This window comes from Gopherus evgoodei, chromosome 8 (assembly GCF_007399415.2).
Source record: "Gopherus evgoodei ecotype Sinaloan lineage chromosome 8, rGopEvg1_v1.p, whole genome shotgun sequence".
Classification (NCBI taxonomy): domain Eukaryota; kingdom Metazoa; phylum Chordata; order Testudines; family Testudinidae; genus Gopherus; species Gopherus evgoodei.
The window spans coordinates 23,400,489-23,419,129 of NC_044329.1; the positions used below are offsets into that span (position 1 = coordinate 23,400,489).

Sequence of the window (18,641 nt, forward strand, 5' to 3'; positions counted from 1 at the left end):
AAACATAATTTCCTATATGTTTCAAGGCAGCTCACTCAAAGGCAGCACGCCCTGAAACAAACTTCTCCACTTATCTCCCTAGCTAATAGTTGTGTACTGTGTGTCTCCCAATGGAAGTCTATTAGCGTACTATGTAAAACACTAAAGAGCTTGCAGAGACGTCACAAGAAAAGGAGGTAAACAGTAATGGTGGGAGGGATCCTGTTCTCAGGTGAAGGATTTGGGGAAAGATATCCTGTTGGAGATGGGGAATGTCTTGTGATCTAGAAAGCAAGTTATGATTTTATTTTATATGTAACCATATATTTCCAATATTCTTATTCAGTATCATTTGAATCTCTGTTCTTTGATAACAAATTTATTCTTGTTTTCACAATAAATATATCTAACGGCTGTGTGTTAAGCAGGGTGGTGATCCTGAGGTAAAACTAGTAAGCAGGTATGCAGGTGGCAGGCCAGTCCTTTCACAGGCCTTGGGTGGCAGGCCAGTCCTCGCCCACAGACAACCTGCCAACCTGAAACATATTCTCACCAGTAACTGCACACCGCGCCATAGTAACTCTAGCTCAGGAACCAATCCATGCAACAAACCTCGATGCCAACTCTGCCCACATATCTACACCAGGGACACCATCACAGGATCTAACCAGATTAGCCACACCATCACCGGTTCATTCACCTGCATGTCCACCAATGTAATATACGCCATCATATGCCAGCAATGCCACTCTAGTTTGTACATTGGCCAAACTGGACAGTCTCTACGGAAACGGATAAATGGACACAAATCAGATATTAGGAATGGCAATATACAAAAACTTGTAGGAGAACACTTCAACCTCCCTGGCCACACAATAGCAGATCTTAAGGTGTCCATCCTGCAGCAAAAAAACTTCAGGACCAGCCTTCAAAGAGAAACTGCTGAGCTTCAGTTCATCTGCAAATTAGACACCCTCAGCTCAGGATTAAACAAAGACTGTGAATGGCTTGCCAACTACAAAACCAGTTTCTCCTCCCTTAGTTTTCACACCTCAACTGCTAGAAGAGGGCCTCATCCTCCCTGATTGAACTAACCTCGTTATCTCTAGCTTGCTTCTTGCTTGCATATATATACCTGCCCTTGGAAATTTCCACTACATGCATCCGACGAAATGGGTATTCACCCACGAAAGCTCATGCTCCAAAACGTCTGTTAGTCTATACGGTGCCACAGGATTCTTTGCTGCTTTTACAGATCCAGACTAACACAGCTACCCCTCTGATACTATACTATACAAACTTCACAGAGGAGACCAGGGTTTCTCAAATTGGGGGTCCTGACCCAAAAGGGAATTGAAGGAGGGTCGCAAGGTTATTTTCGGGGGGTTGTAGTATTGCCATCCTTATTTCTGCACTGCCTTCAGAGTTGGGTGGCCAGAGAGCGGTGGCTGTTGTCCGGGTGCCCAGCTCTGAAGGCAGCACCCCACAAGCAGCAGGGTAGCAGTAAGGATGGCATGGTATAATATTGCCACCCTTACTTCTGCACTGCTGCCTCCAGAGCTGGGCAGCTGGAGAATGGCGGCTACTGACTGAGGGCCCAGCTCTGCAGGCAGCAGCACAGAAGTAAGGGTGACAATACCCAGGGCAGGCTCCAGGGTTTTTGCCACCCGAAGTGGCAGGGGGAAAAAAAAAAAGTCACGATCCCGATTGGCGGCACTTCGGCGGCAGCTCCACTGCGCCACTTCATTCTTCAGCGCAATTCGGCAGCAGGTCCTTCCCTCCAAGAGGGAATGAGGGACCAGCCACTGAAGAGCCAGATGTGCCGCCTCCTCTCCTGCTTGTTGTGCTGGTGCCTGGAGCCTGCCCTGGCAATACCACACCATGCCATCCTTACTTCTGTGCTGTTGCTGGCGGGGTGCCGCCTTCAGAGCTGAGCACCTGGCCAACAGCTGCCACTCTCCAGCTGCCAGCTCTGAATGCAGCGCTGCTACCAGCAGCAGTGCAGAAGCAAGGGTAGCTGTACCGCAACCCCCACACAATAACCTTGCGACCACCCCCACACAACTCCTTTTTAGATCAAGAAGCCTACAGTTACAACACCATGAAATTTCAGATTTAAATAGCTGAAATCATGAAATCTATGATTTTTTAAAATTCCATAACCGTGAAATTGACCAAAATTAGCATGAATTTGGTAGGGCCCTAATTATGCTCCATGATGTTTAACAGTGGAGGCTGGTAGCCTCTGAAAATGGAAAGGCAAACCTGACATGCCTCTTCTCAGATAGTCTGGTGGAAAGCTCCCATAGAAATATAGATGAAGGTTATCTCCCATCTGCTTTCAATAGTACTGTTTTCCCTTGGGGTGAGCCCCTCTTTGGCAATCCAATCAGATTAGATTCTGCCTAGCCAACTTGCCCTGTCCAAGATGCCTTTGTGGTTTATTTGTTTGTTTTTAGCTAGAACTGTGCAAAAGGTTCACAAGAAAATCTGAAACTTGCTTGATTTTGTCTTTCATTGGAACTTGCCAGGGAAAAGGTCATTAACATTTATGGACTTTTCAGGTGAACATGGATCCAGCCAGAGTATTCCTTGGCTGGCTTATGGTTTTGCATAATAATTTGCAATCAAAATACAGAGTTTCACATGACTTTGACTTGAGAATTTACAAAACTCAATGATCTGGCAAAATTTTGCTTTGAGATTTTGTGTTTATTTAAAATTTAGGGGTGCAGATGCAAAGCAACATTGAAAGAAATGTTGCTTGATGTCAGGAATAAAGCACTGTACCTGCACCTGCACAGTTTCCTATCAGCCTAATGAGCACAGCTGAGCTGCATCAACCAGATACTGATGGAATGCCCCATCTCATTAGCTGACCAAGTTAGCAGGTTTGCTCTTAAACCCAGCACCAGTTTGTCCATAAACTATTTGTCCACTGATGCGATAGTGTCTGTGTCTGCTCATTGAATCCCAGACCTCCTCCAGGTAATCTGGTTCTGACTCTGGGCTCTAATTCCTGATTTCTACTCTGAGCCTTGGCTGTGGTATCTGGCCTTTGACTCTGGTTTTGATGCTGGGTTTCTATTCCTGGCTAGTGTTCTAATGACTAGGCATATCTATCCACTTATGAAATTGTTGACAACTCTAGTTTTATCCACTTAATTGCTGTTGAAGGGCCTGATCTCAAGTCTGTTGAAGCCACTGAAAAGATTCCTCCTGATTTTCAGTAGATTTCTTTTGGATCAGGCTGTATGATACAAAGTACATAGGGACAGCATTGCAGTGATGTTTTGCATTATGTAGTTGGTGTATTTCTGTTGATAATCATATTCCTGTGCAATGTTGGTACTTTTTAAAAAAACCCATTGTCATAGCTACAGTGGCAGAAAAGAAGCTCCAGTAGAATACAGAAATGTAGAGTGGAAACAAGAAAAAGTGAGCATGGTCTGTGTCTGTCTGACATGAGCAACTGTGTGTAGATACAAACAATGCATTTATATATCCTAACAGTAAAGGAGAAACTTTGCCTCTCCTGCTGCATTCTCCCCCAGGAAGATCCTGGCTCCAGCAGTACTAATGCAGATTCACTGTTTGGAGAGGGTTGGAGGAGAAGACTTTAGGATCCTGCAGAGGGGCTTTCTCTGTACTGGCTTGCAGTGTTGAGGGATAGCAGAGGAGCTGAGTTAAGGCTAGGGGATCTGTGATTATGCAGACCCCCATATGCACACACAAAGCAGGTGTACAGGAACTGTGGGTACAACTGTAGCCTCAAAACTGCAGTAGAAGGTGCAAAGCAGCTCCATGAGCTGGTGCAGAGGATTCTTTTCTTCTCAGCCCCAAAGATCTCTCCTGATGCAGGCTGGCTGTTTGAGCTGTGCACTGGTGATCGGATTGGAATCTTATTCAATACAGTTGCTTTGTTCCAGAGAAAATGGACAAGAAATACATTATCAAGCTGTAATTATTATTTTTTTAGAGTGATACAGAAAGAAAAGCTAAAAGTCTAATTGCAAACCAGCAGGGTTATCCTGCTTATCAGTTTCTTAGCTTGTTCTGGGGAAGTCACTAACAGGTGGTCCCTCTCTCAACATGCTGTCTGCTGGTGGCTCTTCCTTGATGATGTAAAACATGATCCTTATGAGACTTTTGTGAAGCATTAATTCTAAGCAGTTCACAATCACATCCTAGCTCCAGGAAAGCATCTTCATTGTATTACAGTTGTATCATTTGTGAAGCAAAAGAGCAGAAAGCCATATAGCTTGGAAATGTTTAATATCAGAGCGACTAGGATAGACAGCTATACTAAGAATTTGGATCTTAACTGGAGATTGCATCATCTCAGGCAAGGAGCGTGTCACAAAAGATTTTTGTCGTAATGCTCATGGCTGGTCTTTTGAGGCAGGTTTATATACAGACAGTACGTCTCACGTCTCCTTTGGTTAGTAAAAATGCAGACCTTTGATTCTAACTATCAATTAATTTGTATGTTTAGGAGATGATACTCTGCAAACATTTAGCCATTCCTTTCTCGGGTAGATATCATCTTCACCCAACACTGAAAATAAAAAATCTCCTCCATTTCTCAAAAGATGCTCCTGTTTATGCCATTGGATTCCTAATTCCCTGCTATACCACAGCAATATCTGATCATTTTCAGGGTCAAGTGACCCATCAACTCAGTCCAAGTTCTTTCTCCTTGTGTAGAAAAAGGGGAATAAAGACAACCCAGGGAATTAAAGACCAGTCATCTTAACTCTGGTACCTGGAAAGATAATAGAGCAAATAAACTATCAATTTGTAAGTGCCTAGAAAATAAGGTGATAAGTAACAGCCAACATGGATGTGTTAAGAACAGATCATGTCAAACCAATCTAATATCCCACTTTAACAGGGTAACAAGACTTGTGGATAAGGAGGAAACAAATGTTATGTTTCTGTCTTCCAGTCTCATTGTGACAGCCACTATGGACACATAGTGCATTCAAAGACTACTGTATCAACTTTATAAATGTTATATGTATTGTTATGGAATACAGATTGTATTCCTGACTCAATGGGGGAATTACAGGGTTTCCTGCAGGAACTAAAATGACTGGGGTGGAGGGAGGTAATTAAAGCAAATCCCTAGGCAGTAACAAGTTTGGAGAAATCCCATGGGAAACTGCATATCATGATTTGAGCAGGTTCAAGAGGACTGACAAAACTGAAAACTATATGAAGTGATCTCCTAGACCAAGGGGGAGAGCGGGTATTTTCACCAGAACAAGAACTGACCTGAGACTGAGACAGGCCCTGTAGTACTCTGAAGCCAGCCTGGACTCCACGGTGATCCTTGGTAAGCCAGACATGCATAGAAGCTGTTTATTTTCAAGATACTGTCCTCTTTAATGTTTTTGTTTTGAATGAATAATACTTTGTTTTACGAAGGCTGGCTGGGCACTTATTAATCCTGTCACTACCTCCGAGAGAACAGGCATGTGGGTGCTGAACCAGACTTGCTGAGATAATCGCAGTGAACTGCAGGAATCTGCAACCTAAATCCTCACTGTGCAGGAAATGAATTGTGGAATCCTCCCATCTGCTCCCCAAAGAAGGTGACAGCTACAGGCCTCAGACCTGAGGGTGGGGGGGTGTCCTTAAAGAGACTAGAAAGGGGTGAAAGGTGAAATTTCCTGAGGAACTTTGATAATATGATTTGTCCTGTCACCCCACAACACCCACACTTTGCCATGCAATCAGCTTTCCTCTGCCACTTGTCTTCCATCTCTTTAAAGCGCAGTTTCATAATATAGAATCAGAATTACTAAGCTGAGATGACATTGTCCAAAAAGGAGAGTGCAAACTTTAATGCAGCTGGATCCATTAAACAGCAGCACCTACCTCTCCTAGAGCTGGCAACAAGTAGCACCACCTCTCCAAAGGACACTTTTTCACTTACCATTCTTCTGTTTTTTGTCAAACTAAACCTATCTGTAACCAACTAGTGGGGGAGGGGGAGTCCATTACCATAGGCTTTGAACACTGTTATAGCACAGGGTGACCTTATCAATATACGATCTAGCCAAAACCAAGCATTCTGAAAGTGTGGCCTACAAAAACCATGACATTAGCTTAAAACAAATGATTTTCAAAAATAATATATTTGGGGTCTCTATCTGTTTTCTGGGTTTTGAGCCTTTAGAGTTTGTTTTCCAGCTTTTCTCTGGTACTATGAAGACTGGACATTTTTTTTTCCACATGACATGACTCCAGGAACTGGGACTTTAAGAAGAAAACACTGCATTGATATCAGTCAGCTGAATTGTATTAGGAATCAGTCTGGCTGCAAACAATTGGTGTTTAAACATGATGGAAAAGCCAAAGGGCTTGTCTACAAAGGGAAATTGACCAGAATCTCTTTACTATAACTATATGACCCCATCACCTTAGTATCTGAGAACCTAACAATCTTTAGGGTTTATCTTCACAACATCCCTATGAGGTGAATTTACTGGCATTTTACAGGTGGGGCACAGAAAGGCTACATGACTTGCCCAAAAGCACGGGGATAGTCTATGGCAGAGTAGGGAATGGAATCTAGAGCTCTCTTATCCCAGACTAGTGCCCTAACCAATGGACAGTGTGTCTCAGGAATAAGCTATTCTGCAATAGCTATTCCATGGTATTTTGCCATGTGGATACTATTCTGGAATAAAAATCACTTTATTCTGGAATAATTAGTATATTGTCTGTGCAATAGAAAAACAATAGAAAGATAGCAAGTGCCATACTGGCTCAGATCCACGGTTCCTTTCATCCAGTATCCTGTCCCTGACCAGATATTTCATAGGAAAGTGCAAGAAAGCTCCTAATCCCAGTTGGAGAGGGTTAAACCCTGAAGCATGTGGTTTTAATATCCTTTGCAAAACTTTTGTTAGCATTAGCTATTTAACTGTGGATGTTAATGTTATCCACAAAAATGTCATCCCTTTTTGAATCTTGCTAGGTTTTTGGTTTCAACAACATCCTGTGACAGAGTTCTACATTTTAGTTAAACTTTACGTGAAAAAGTATTTCCTTGTATCAACTTTGAATTCACAGTCTTTTAATGTTATTGAATGTCCCTTTGTTCTGGTGTTTGTGAGAAAGAAGCTTCCAAACTACCATCTCTTTTCTATTCACTATTTTACACACTTTTATCCTGTACCCAGAGATGAAAGTGGGCTGATACAGTGTACCGGTAAGAAAGTGGCTGCCACAGCAGCGCTTTAAAATCTGTACGGGCCAGGTTGCTGACCGAAGGGGAGGGGGAGGGGCAGCTACCCTAGAGCCTGGCAATTTAAAAAGCCCCGGGCTCCCAGCAGTGGCCCTTTAAATCGCCACCAGAACCCCAGGGGGCACAGGCCAGGCAGCACTGAAAAGCTGGCTGGGGAAGTCTAGCCCTAGCTCCAGCCCAGCCCCTTCTGCCCAAGGGCCCCTACCCTTTTTGTGGGCCCAGAGCCGCCCCCTTCCCCTCTCATTGCCCAGGAGCCAGCTGCCTGCCCTGTGTACTGGTAAATCCTTTAAATTACTTTCACCCCTGCCTGTCCCATCTCATTCGTCTCTTACCTTAGATATGCTATCCCTAAAGTTTGACATTTTGTGAAACAATTTCATTTAAAACTTGAATACTTGAAAAAAATTCACCACCTGTCTCTAGTGATGTCTAATCTAATTGATTTGTCTCATTCCTTTACTTCTATTTATTCTGTAATCTCCATCTGTTTTGCTATTGAATTCAGTGTTGCCAGCTCTGATTTTATACAAATTGTGATTTTTTTAGAGTGTTAAAGCCACAGCTCCTCCAGTCATGTTATTGTGTGAGAATCTCTACCTTCTCTGTGGAAAAAAGTAAATTCCCAGTCTATGTGCTTATGCAGAAATGTTAGTAACCGTGATCTCCATGTAGCCCAAAGGTTCAAAACCCAGAAGACAAATTAAAAAGAAGCTAAAATCAATTAACAACTCCCGTTAACCAAAGCTCATGACTTTTTTGTCCTTTTTGTGAAGGCTGGGGCCTGGGGCTTGCCAACCAACCCTGGTCATCAGTCGCTTTTGGATCAGGGGATGCCAAGGCAGCCTGCACAGGAACGGCAGCAGCACGAGCGCGCCTTGCGAACGCAGCGCACGGCACTAACCACTTCCCTTCGCAGCAGCCCTCCTGTTTTGCCGTAACACAAGATGGCCGCTCCCTGTCCTAATCCAAGATGGCGCCCCGAAACATTCTGTACGGACAGTCTCAGTCGCCATCCCATATCTTGTCACCAACGGGAACGTCAAAACTGATGTAAAGGACTCCTAGTCCCTCAATTTGCCCCCTCCTCAAGACAGCACGGGCCCCTCCCTCTTACTCCATCCATGTTTACAGATCCCGCCCCTTACCGGAAGTTATTGTTACCTCATAGGTCATCACAAGACTCCAATTCCCAGCAAGCCCCGCGCTTTCAGCTTCTATTGGCTGGGAGAGGCAGGAAGTGACGGGATTACGGAAGGTGAGAAGTCAAAGGGGACCGCAGTCGCTAGCAGGAGTTGAAGCGAAGGAGGTTCTGGCTGAAGTCTGATGGGGATGGGTATCCTGCTCCCTTCCTAAGGTGTGGGGCGGGGCTCCGGCCGTGTCTCTCACCCAGGATCTCTGGGGATGCTCTCTTGGGGCGGGGAGACCTAGGCTTGGGGCGAGTGAGGAGGATGCTGACCTGGGGTCGCCTGGGGGGGGGGCGAGTGAACCTGGAGGTACTGGGGGGGCGAAGTGGGCGGGATGCTGATCTGGGGGTGTTTGGGGGATGGCATATGTGGCGGAATGCTGAGCTGGGGGTACCTGGGGCTCGGGGTGGGCTAGTGGGAGGAATGCTGACCTGGTGGTGCCTGGGGTTTTGGGGAGGAAGATAAGTGTGGGGCTTTTGGACCAGTGGGTCTCTGGGACCGTATGATGGGGAAGATAGAGAAGCGAGACTGGGTGAGGGATGCTGTGTAAAATGGCACGGGAGAATGGGTGGGGAAGCCTGGCTTCGGTGGAGCCGTATGTGGCGATGCTGTCTAGACTAGGGGCTTGGCAGGCGTCCAGGGAGATAGTGATGCTGTGAGAGAGGAGGGGTGAGTGACTCCTGCGTGTTCAAGGGAGTTATCACAATGCAGCGATGAGCTAGGGCCCACTCTGTCAACGCTTTACTTGTGGGAGTAGTCATATAGAATCCAGTGGTGAGCACTCCTGTGAGTAAAGTTGTTCACATGTGTAAGTGCTCACAAGATTGAGCTGAACAAGTGAAAGTCACTTAAATACTGTGCCTCAGTTCCTTTTCTGTAAAATGGGATAACTGTTTACCTCAGAGATTGGCAATGTGAGGGTAAACTATAAAGTGTATGAAGTACTTTGAAATCTTGTGACTGAAAGTGCTGTGTACTGTAAGTGCTGAGGATTATTATTTCTCCCTTATTTTCAAAAGCTTAACCCTTCAAGAGATCCCAGGATGGAAGAGACTGAAAAATCCAGTCCACCAGAAGAATTGCTCCATGGCTTAAAGCTTTCTGATCAGAAGTCATCAGAGAGCACTGGTCCTTTGACAGCTGGTTCCAAAGATGCACATCATCCACGAAGCCTGGACCAGGGAGATCTTCATTCCTCTGCCCAAGAGCCTAGAGCAGCGGATGAGTGTTTTCATGACTGTAATGACTCCTTTGAGGTAAAGGAACCAGGAATGGAACAGGAGAGAGACAACAGAGAGGATCTTGCAGGGAAGCAGACAGAATTAGATGAAGAATACTTATTAGAACTGGAAAAAAATATGCCAGAGGAAGAAAAACAGGTAACTTTTTATTGAGATTACATTAGAATTGTTTAACTTGTTAATATCCATTTTAAATATATTTGCTCTTTTTGAATTTTTTTAAATACATTTAATCCAGTGAAGTTTATGGACACTACCTTTTTAATACTACTAAACTTTTTAAAAGAAACTGGCAAGTTAAAATTCACTTAACTTCTTTTTTTTAATTTGGATTACTAAGAATACCCTAAAGGAATGATGTCAAACTCCCCCCTCCCCTTCTCTTCTCCCTGCCTTCCCCCCTCTCCCCCCCCATCAGATGTCTGTGTGCATTTTTTACCTACTTTTGGTATAAGTAACAACTTTAGATAATTCTAAGTGAAAGACTGCGGGCGGGAGAGGGGGAATCTGTTCTGGGGTTTTTGTTTTGTTTTTCATTTTACTTTGTTCATTTGATAGCACTTTCACTGTTTTCCCCTATTTAGACAGTTAAGTCCTGATCAGCGACAGGGTGGAAAAAAGCACAGTGCGAAATAAGAAAGCGTGGTTATAAAACTAAAATGTGGCATAGGGATTCAGGACAGTTTTAGTACCTTCTAGCAAATTTCCTAAAGCAAGTTGTCAGTTAGATTTAAAGTTGACTGTATCCCTTCAAATTATTAAAATTAGGTTGGGGGGTGGGGACGACAACAACACTTTACACCATTTATGCTGCTTGCTTATGTGCACTTTATTCAGCTTGGACAATGGAAATAGTACCTAGTACCATACAGCAGTAGTTTGAATAGCTTTTTCGTCTGGGCGATTTTTTAATTTAAAAATAAATAATCCAGTGAATACACTTCTATTAATATTAACTTGAAAAATCTTTGTTTTTAAAAGTTAGGGTTCAACTAACAATCTTCACTTCAGTAATGTGATGAGATTTTTGCTAAAAATGATGCTGCTCTAAGAGTTTTTTTAAATATTTTTAAAGAATTTAGGTGTCAGGTTACTTAATATATTTTAATAATTTCATGAGTCCATTTTTCCAAGCAGCGAAAAAAGTAAGACTGAAAAATAAAAATCCAAGTTCCAAATCTTATAAAATTGCTTTATGAGCACTCTGGTTCTCCGGTTTTGATGTGTTAGGACATATAGCCTTTCTTTCTGTTAGCTTATTAGGTAGCCTGGTTTCACGATTCCAGATCTTGATGAATTCATAGGCCTACTGTAAAATAGCTCAAATGTCCTCAAAGTACTGATTCATGATTTTTCAAATCTGATTAGACTGTCCAGTTCAGAAACTAATTTTAATAGTGTTTCTCAGCAATGTCTGTTTTTCTGTACAGTAATCCACTATGTAAAACTTGAGAAGGGCATGATTCTGATTCATTTTAACTTGTGTGAAAAGGCTCCTTCAGCAGACTTATTTTTACAACTTTCTAAGTATATGCAGCATTCTTACAGATGTAAGAAAACACTGTTCTTTGTTCAAAGTTTGTTTACAATCTAAATTACAGTTAACATGCTGAACAACAGATCATGGTTAATGTCGGAGTTGCTCAGTGAGGAGGCACAACAGACAACAACAGAAGGGACTATTGCTGTTGAGAGAGCATTATTTTACAGGGGAAGGAGGCTGTGTAACTTTTTCTTTTTTCCTGGAGAGAGATCAATGTAAGTGATCGGGTACAAGAGTGGAGAAAAGAAATATGTAGGGTGGAACAGAAAACCAAAAGTAAAGTTTGAGAAGGGGTTTGAAGGAGGAGAATGAGATAGTTTGGCATGCAACAGGAAGGCGTGGAGTTGTGTGAAACTACGAGGGAAGGATGTACATTAGTACTGTGTTGTATGATGCATCCACATCATAATCTAGACAACATTCAAAGTTGATCCTACAGATAAATATTGGAGGGTTTTTTAATGGATTTTTTATATATATATATATATATATATACACACACACACACACTTTAGCAGCAAGCTGTTTCTTTCTTAGTTGGCACCACAGGTTTTGATCTGTGCCTGGCCCTATCTTCATTTCAGAACTAAATTGAATACCAACATGTGCCCCCCAAAAAACTGGGGGTGGGGCGAGGGAATGGTCTTGCTAGAATCTTTGTTTATTATAGTAAGTGGAAAATGATAGGGAGAAATATGTATAGTTGAGGGCAACTGAACACAGAGCTGAGTGAGCAGCCAAGTCGGTGTTAGTTCATTTTTGGTGACATTTTACTGATATAATCAAAATATGGCAAAATGTAATAAATCTCCTTATTTTTAATTTACCTTCATGTTGTACGTGTGTCACTACATGAGCTCCTTGGGGCAGGGAGACCGCTTTGGTGGATAGAACACTGTAATGAGACTCAGTAGACCTGGATTCTGTTCCCACCTCTGCCACTGGCCTGCTGGATGACTTTGCACGAGTCTTCCATCAGTTTTCCAATTTGTAAAATGCGGATAACAATACCTGTCTTTTTTGTAAAACACTTTGAGATCTACTTGTGAGAAGTGCAAGATCTAGGCAGTGATGGTATATTTTTATTAGGGCTGTCAAGTGATTAAAAAAATTTATTGCTATAATTGCACTGTCAATAATTGGATAGCATTTATTTAAATATTTTGGATGTTTTCAAATATGTTGATTTCAATTACAAACAGAATAGAAAGTGTACAGTGCTCACTTCATATTTATATTTTATTAGAAGTATTTGCAGTGTATAAAAACAAAAGAAATAGTATTTTTCAGTTCACCTCATACAAGTACTGTAGTTCAATCTCGATCATGAAAGTTGAACTTAAATGTAGAATTATGTACCAAAAAACTGCATTCAAAAGCAAAACAATGTAAAATTTTAGAGCCAGCAAGTCCGCTCAGTCCTACTTCTTATTCAGCCACTCGCTCAGAGACAAACAAGTTTGTTTACATTTGCAGAAGATTAATGCTGCCCACTTCTTGTTTAAAATGTCACCTGAAAGTGCTGTGAGAACACCTGTTCTCATTGTTGTAGCCAATGTCACAAGATATTTACATGCCCCTTTATGCTTCAACCACCATTTTAGGGGACATGCATCCATGCTAATGATGGGTTCTGCTCAATAACAATCCAAAGCAGTGTGGACCAACACATGTTCATTTTTATTATCTGAGTCAGATGTCAACAGCAGAAAGTTGATTTTCCTTTTTTGGTGGTTCAGGTTCTGTAGTTTCCACATCGGGGTGTTTAGCTTTTTTAAGACATCTGAAAGCATGTTCCACACCTCATCCCTCTCAGATTTTGGAAGGCACTTCAGAATCTTAAACTTTGTGTCGAGTGCAGTTTTTGGACAGAAGTATTACAAAATATGCTGTTGCTTTGATCAAATGGGGAAAATATTGATCACAGAAGTCCACAACTCAAATAGACTTGCCCTATAGCTAGACAAAGAAACTCACTTGTCACTTCATTTATTGGAGAGCACCTGTGCTGCTGTTTCTCCAGAGAGCTGATCTTGGCACAGGGCTGGATTTTCTAATTTAGGTGCCTATCTGCTATTTGTGCCTTAGAAAATCTACCCTTAAGTGTGGAAGAAATATAAATTGTATTAATACTATTTTGTCAGTGCTAAGTCATTACAATACAGCCCATATCAGGCTACTGTCATACTTTGTTGTTGGGTTTTTTTCCAGCATTCCTAGCTGACTTATTTAGTCTTATTTTTCAGAGTTTTTTTCACTTCTCTGGAAAGTACAGTTTCTACCTGCACACAAAAGTAAGAAACTTAGTCTATAACTCTTATATGCTGATGTGAAGTGGCTACTGTGCTCCCGTTTGAAAATCTCCTTTACAGCTCTGTGATTTTGCTTCATCACCCCTGCATTTCACACTAACTGGCACTCCAATTGTCTCTGTCCACAGAGAAGCCAAGGATTTAATGGGCATGATGGAGACTGAGCTCATCCTCTCATGCTTGAATTGTGAGCAGCACATCCAGGAGATGACCAGTGATAGGGCTGTGAGAAGATACTTAATGTATCTGTTCTGTTAATAAACAGAGGGCACATGCCTCCAGAGTTGTCAGCATAACAATTCTTATTGCTGATAACTGCAGTAAGTCTTTGGATTGACCTGAGAACCATACTCTTAAGGTGAAACTCAGATGCTTGGATTCATAATGTAGCAATGACTTTATAAGACTGCAGGAGGAAGCAGACAACTGCTGAATGCTGATTTACAATCAGGAAATGGAATTTGAGGCTGAGAAATTTGTTTCCTTAATGACACAAGTGACTTTGTTATGCACCCTTTGGTGATAGAACCTCATTCAGTGTAAGCAGTTGCTACTTAGGGTACGTCTACACTACGGGATTATTCCAATTTTACGTAAACCGGTTTTATAAAACAGATTGTATAAAGTCGAGTGCACGTGGCCACACTAAGCACATTAATTTGGCGGTGTGCGTCCATGGTCCGAGGCTAACTTCGATTTCCGGAGCATTGCACTGTGGGTAGCTATTCCATAGCTATCCCATAGTTCCCGCAGTCTCCCCCACCCCTTAGAATTCTGGGTTGAGAGCCCAGTGGCTGATGGGGCAAAAATCATTGTTGCGGGTGTTTCTGGGTAAATGTCATCAGTCATTCCTTCCTCCGGGAAAGCAACAGCAGACAATCATTTCGCGCCCTTTTTCCCTGGATTGCCCTGGCAGACGCCATAGCATGGCAACCATGGAGCCCGTTCAGCTTTTTCTTTTCTTTTCTTTTTTTTTTACAGTCACCGTATATGTACTGGATGCCGCGGACAGAGGCGATACTCCAGCGCTACACAGCAGCATTCATTTGCTTTTGCATGATAGGAGAGACGGTTATCAGTTGTTCTGTACCGTCTGCTGCCGGTGTAAATTGGCAATGAGATGACAGTTATCTGTCCTTCTGTACTGTCTGCTGCTATCATGGGTGCCCCTGGCTGAGATCGGCCAGGGGCGCAAAGGCAAAACTGGGAATGACTCCCCGAGTCAATCCCTCCTTTATGGTTTCTAAAAATAGTCCTGCCTAGAATATGGGGCAAGTGTACTAGAGAACCAGTGTATCAGAGAGCACAGCTGCTCCGTGTCAGATCCCGCAGAAATGATGAGCTACATGCCATTCACGGGGGGTGCCCCTGCAACAACACCTGTTGCTTCCCTCCTTCCCCAGCCTTCCTGGGCTACCATGGCAGTGTTCCCCCCATTTGTGTCATGAAGTTATAAAGAATGCAGGAATAAGAAACAGTGACTTGTTAGTGAGATAAAATGAGGGGGAGGCAGCCTCCCGCCACTATGACAGTCCAGGCAGGACAGAATCTTTTCTTTACACAGTAAAGGGAGGGGGCTGATGGAGCTCAGCCCCCAGTTGCTATGATGAGGACGGTTGCCAACCGTTCTGTACTATCTACTGGGAATGACCGAGAATCATTCCTATTTTCACCCAAGGGCCCCCGTCCAGCCTCACCTGAAGCCAGCCAGGAGCACTCACGGGTTGATAACAAGGACGGCTACCAGTCCTACTGCACGGTCTGCCACCGGGCAGGGGAGAGGAGTGGATACTGCTCTTCACTGCTGCAGCATCGCGTCTACCAGCAGCATTCAGTAGACATAGGGTGACATTGAAAGAAGTCAAGAAACAGTTTTTCCCTTTTCTTTCACGGGGGGGGAATTGACAGGCTATTCCCTGAACCATGCCGGACAATGTGTTTGAACCTACAGGCATTGGGAGCTCAGCCAAGAATGCAAATATTTTTAGGAGACTGCTGGGGACTGTGGGATAGCTGGAGTCCTCAGTACCCTCCCTCCATGAGCGTCCGTTTGAGTCTCTGGCTTCCCGTTATGTTTGTCATGCAGCACTGTGTAGCCTGAAAAAAAAAAAAAAAAAATCTACAAACGCTTTGCCATTTCATCTTCTGTAACGGAGCTTTGATTGATAGAACAGATTTGTTTCCCCATACAGCGATCAGATCCAGTATCTCCCGTACGGTCCATGCTGGAGCTCTTTTTGGATTTGCGACTGCATTGCCACCCGTGCTGATCAGAGCTCCATGCTGGGCAAACAGGAAATGAAAATCAAAATTTTGCAGGGCTTTTCCTGTTTACCTGGCCACTGCATCCAAGTTGAGATTGCTGTCCAGAGCAGTCACAGTGGTGCACTGTGGGATACCGCCCGGAGGCCAATACCGTCGATTTGTGGCCACACTAACCCTAATTCGATATGGTAATACCGACTTTAGCTCTATTCCTCTCGTCGGGGAGGAGTATAGAAACCGATTTAAAGAGCCCTTTATATCAATATAAAGGGCCTCATAGTGTGGACGGGTACAGTGTTAAATTGGTTTAAACGCGTAGTGTAGACCAGGCCTAAGTGACCTTACCAGAGAGTGTGTAAGACCCAGAGATGCATTTTCACATTGTACAAATAGCCTCAGAGAAGAAGAGGAAGAGCCTTTGGCAAAAATGGATCCAAGTAAAGTACACCATTAAGGCTAAATCAATCCATCGAATAAAATCTATAAGAGAAAGCCAGAGGAGTTTGTGGGGGTGGGGAGGAGTGTTGCTGAATGGGGAGTATTGTAGGCTAGCAGTGCAGGTGTCTGTTAACTGTGACAGCTGAAGGATGAATGTAGGGATTTAGCTTCTCATGCATTTTTATAAAGCTGATCACTTGCAGAATAAAGAGGAGTAAAGAAGCTTAAGTTGTTTTCTTTCAATAGCAAATGGGCTTACTTTGCTTTCATTTTTAACTTTTGATTTTTTTTCTTTGCAAAGTAGCAGAGTTCATATGATTGTACGTGATGGTTTTTCTCTTGGGCTTATACCCTATTGTCAGGAGGCCAAGATGACTTTTTTCCCCCATTACTCTGGGTTAGTCTTTAATCATCAGTCTGACTTGCTGATTGCCAGACCGATTTAACCCGTGATTCTAATTCTTTAATGTCTTCACTAGGCTTTTTCTTTAAAATTTCAGTCAGTTCATGCATCCAAAAAGCAAATTCCTGACACTGGTGTATTATTATTCTGGCTCATAATTTCCCTCTTTCTAGGCTTTTACACTGCAGAAAATGGACCTTTGGATTTCTCTTATGAAAAGCACCATATAATGAAGTGTAAGTCAGAATAGTTATACTTGATTCAGTGAACATATTAACAATGCCTAAGGGAAAACAAGGTGTCAAGATTAATTTCTCTCACCCGCCCCCCTTCCCAATAGAGCATTCTGAAAGTCCATTCTGACCCACTTCTGTCACTGATTGAAGAGCGGGCAATCGGCCCTGCAGCTACTTAAATCTCACTCTGAAAATAAGGCAGTGGGGTGACATTCTGCAAAATTTGTCCCAAGGACAAGTCACTTACAATTTTTTCCACTTATAATGGAAGTAAAATTGGTGGGTCACAAAACAGTTCTGATATAAGCACAGTGAAGTGATGACCCCAGTCGCTTTGCAGTTATTACTCATCTGAGCTGGAAGTACAGTGTAAAAAGCAGGAAGCTTACAGCTTCATGTTTTCCAGCAGGGTCATCGCTTCATAACAGTGAGGTTTAGAGGCAAACACTGCTGGCTTGTTACATACTGGTACCTGAATGTTTTGTTCACTGTTGTAAAATCTATTCGTTTTTGTTTGCTTTTTTTTCTCCTCAAGAAGCATGTACCAGTAGGGAATATACATTTCCCTTCTATGCAACATCCATACGTCAGGAAGTGACCTTGCAGGTGCTTCTGTTCCATTAGCATTCCCTTAATACTGGGCTCAGCCTTCAAATGTAGCTGTCTAAATAGGCCAGCCAAGCCCTGAATGTAGAAAAGGCATTTATACACTTATGTGCCAACTTACTCACTTTATTTAAGTGCCCAAATGTTCTCTTTCCCGTCATGCTGGAGTGCTGCATAAGGCCTTATGTATAACTGGCTTTTCTCCATTATGGACCTTTGAAAGACAATAGAGTTGTTTGCTAATAATCCAATGCCTATAGTATCTCACCATGCGTGGGGATTGTAAATGGTAGAGTAGCACACTGTGGAGCACATTTCATCCAACGACGAGTGGATGAGTTGTGGTTTGGAGTTTTCTTTTTTTTGTGGTATGGGAGCATGTATCCAAAGGATCAGAACAAGATCATTGAGTGTGAACTTATTTGTGATGTGAAAATTGGATGGTGTTCCCTGAAGTCTGCTCTGTGAAAACTATTGTGGTTTCTGGATTATCGTTGTGGTGTGTCTGGTTGGGAGAACTATTTTCCCAGGGCAAAGCAGACAGTAGAAAGAACCCCTCTCTTTGTATTGGGTTTAATTCTGCTTCTTGTCACAACTTTGAAACAATGCAGCTTTCCACACAAACTACTATATTTAGCTGTTTCCAAGGAGATATTCTGTGTAATATTGATAATTGCATTAATCCTTGATTTACACAATCTGCAGAGAAGGAAACTGCTCCTTTCCCCAGTGTTGGCTTTTTAATCGCTCAATGAGCTATAATTTATAAGCTTTAAATTTGAACACTATGTGCGCGTGCGCACGAATGAGAAATCAATGGTCAAAATGATCACTCGCCACAAAAATAAGGAGCTGCACTTTGTCTCTTGAATCTCAGGTCTCTTGTACTCTTACCCTATGACATTTTGTTCTTATTTCTATGAGCTATATTTGTGTGCCAAGTATTCCTTAGTGATCATTTGGAGATGGCTTGATGACAGCCTTCTGTATTTGCAGTGTTAGCTAAAGGCATTCATGCCAACATCAGTTATGCCAGCAGTGCTGTTAAGAGATCTGTGGTTGAAAACACACCCCTGCAATTTTCACTATCTAATGGAACCTTCTCCCAGCCTTTGGATTTGATGGGTGGTTGTTTAGTCATCTGTGAGCAATGCTAAGAGATACACATTTTCTCCT

The 18,641-nt window shown here is 42.8% G+C and overlaps 1 protein-coding gene across 2 annotated transcripts in view; it reads left to right on the forward strand.

The window, feature by feature from the left end:
* The first annotated feature begins 8,483 nt into the window (after positions 1-8,483).
* Positions 8,484-18,641, forward strand: part of TTC1 (tetratricopeptide repeat domain 1) — a 46,186-nt gene continuing 36,028 nt past the window's right edge. For both annotated transcript variants that reach the window (XM_030572213.1, XM_030572214.1), the window contains exons 1-2: positions 8,484-8,591; positions 9,441-9,800. In XM_030572213.1, coding sequence (XP_030428073.1) covers positions 9,465-9,800 — 336 coding nt within the window. In that variant the 5' untranslated portion in view covers positions 8,484-8,591; positions 9,441-9,464. The remainder of the gene's footprint in view (positions 8,592-9,440; positions 9,801-18,641) is intronic.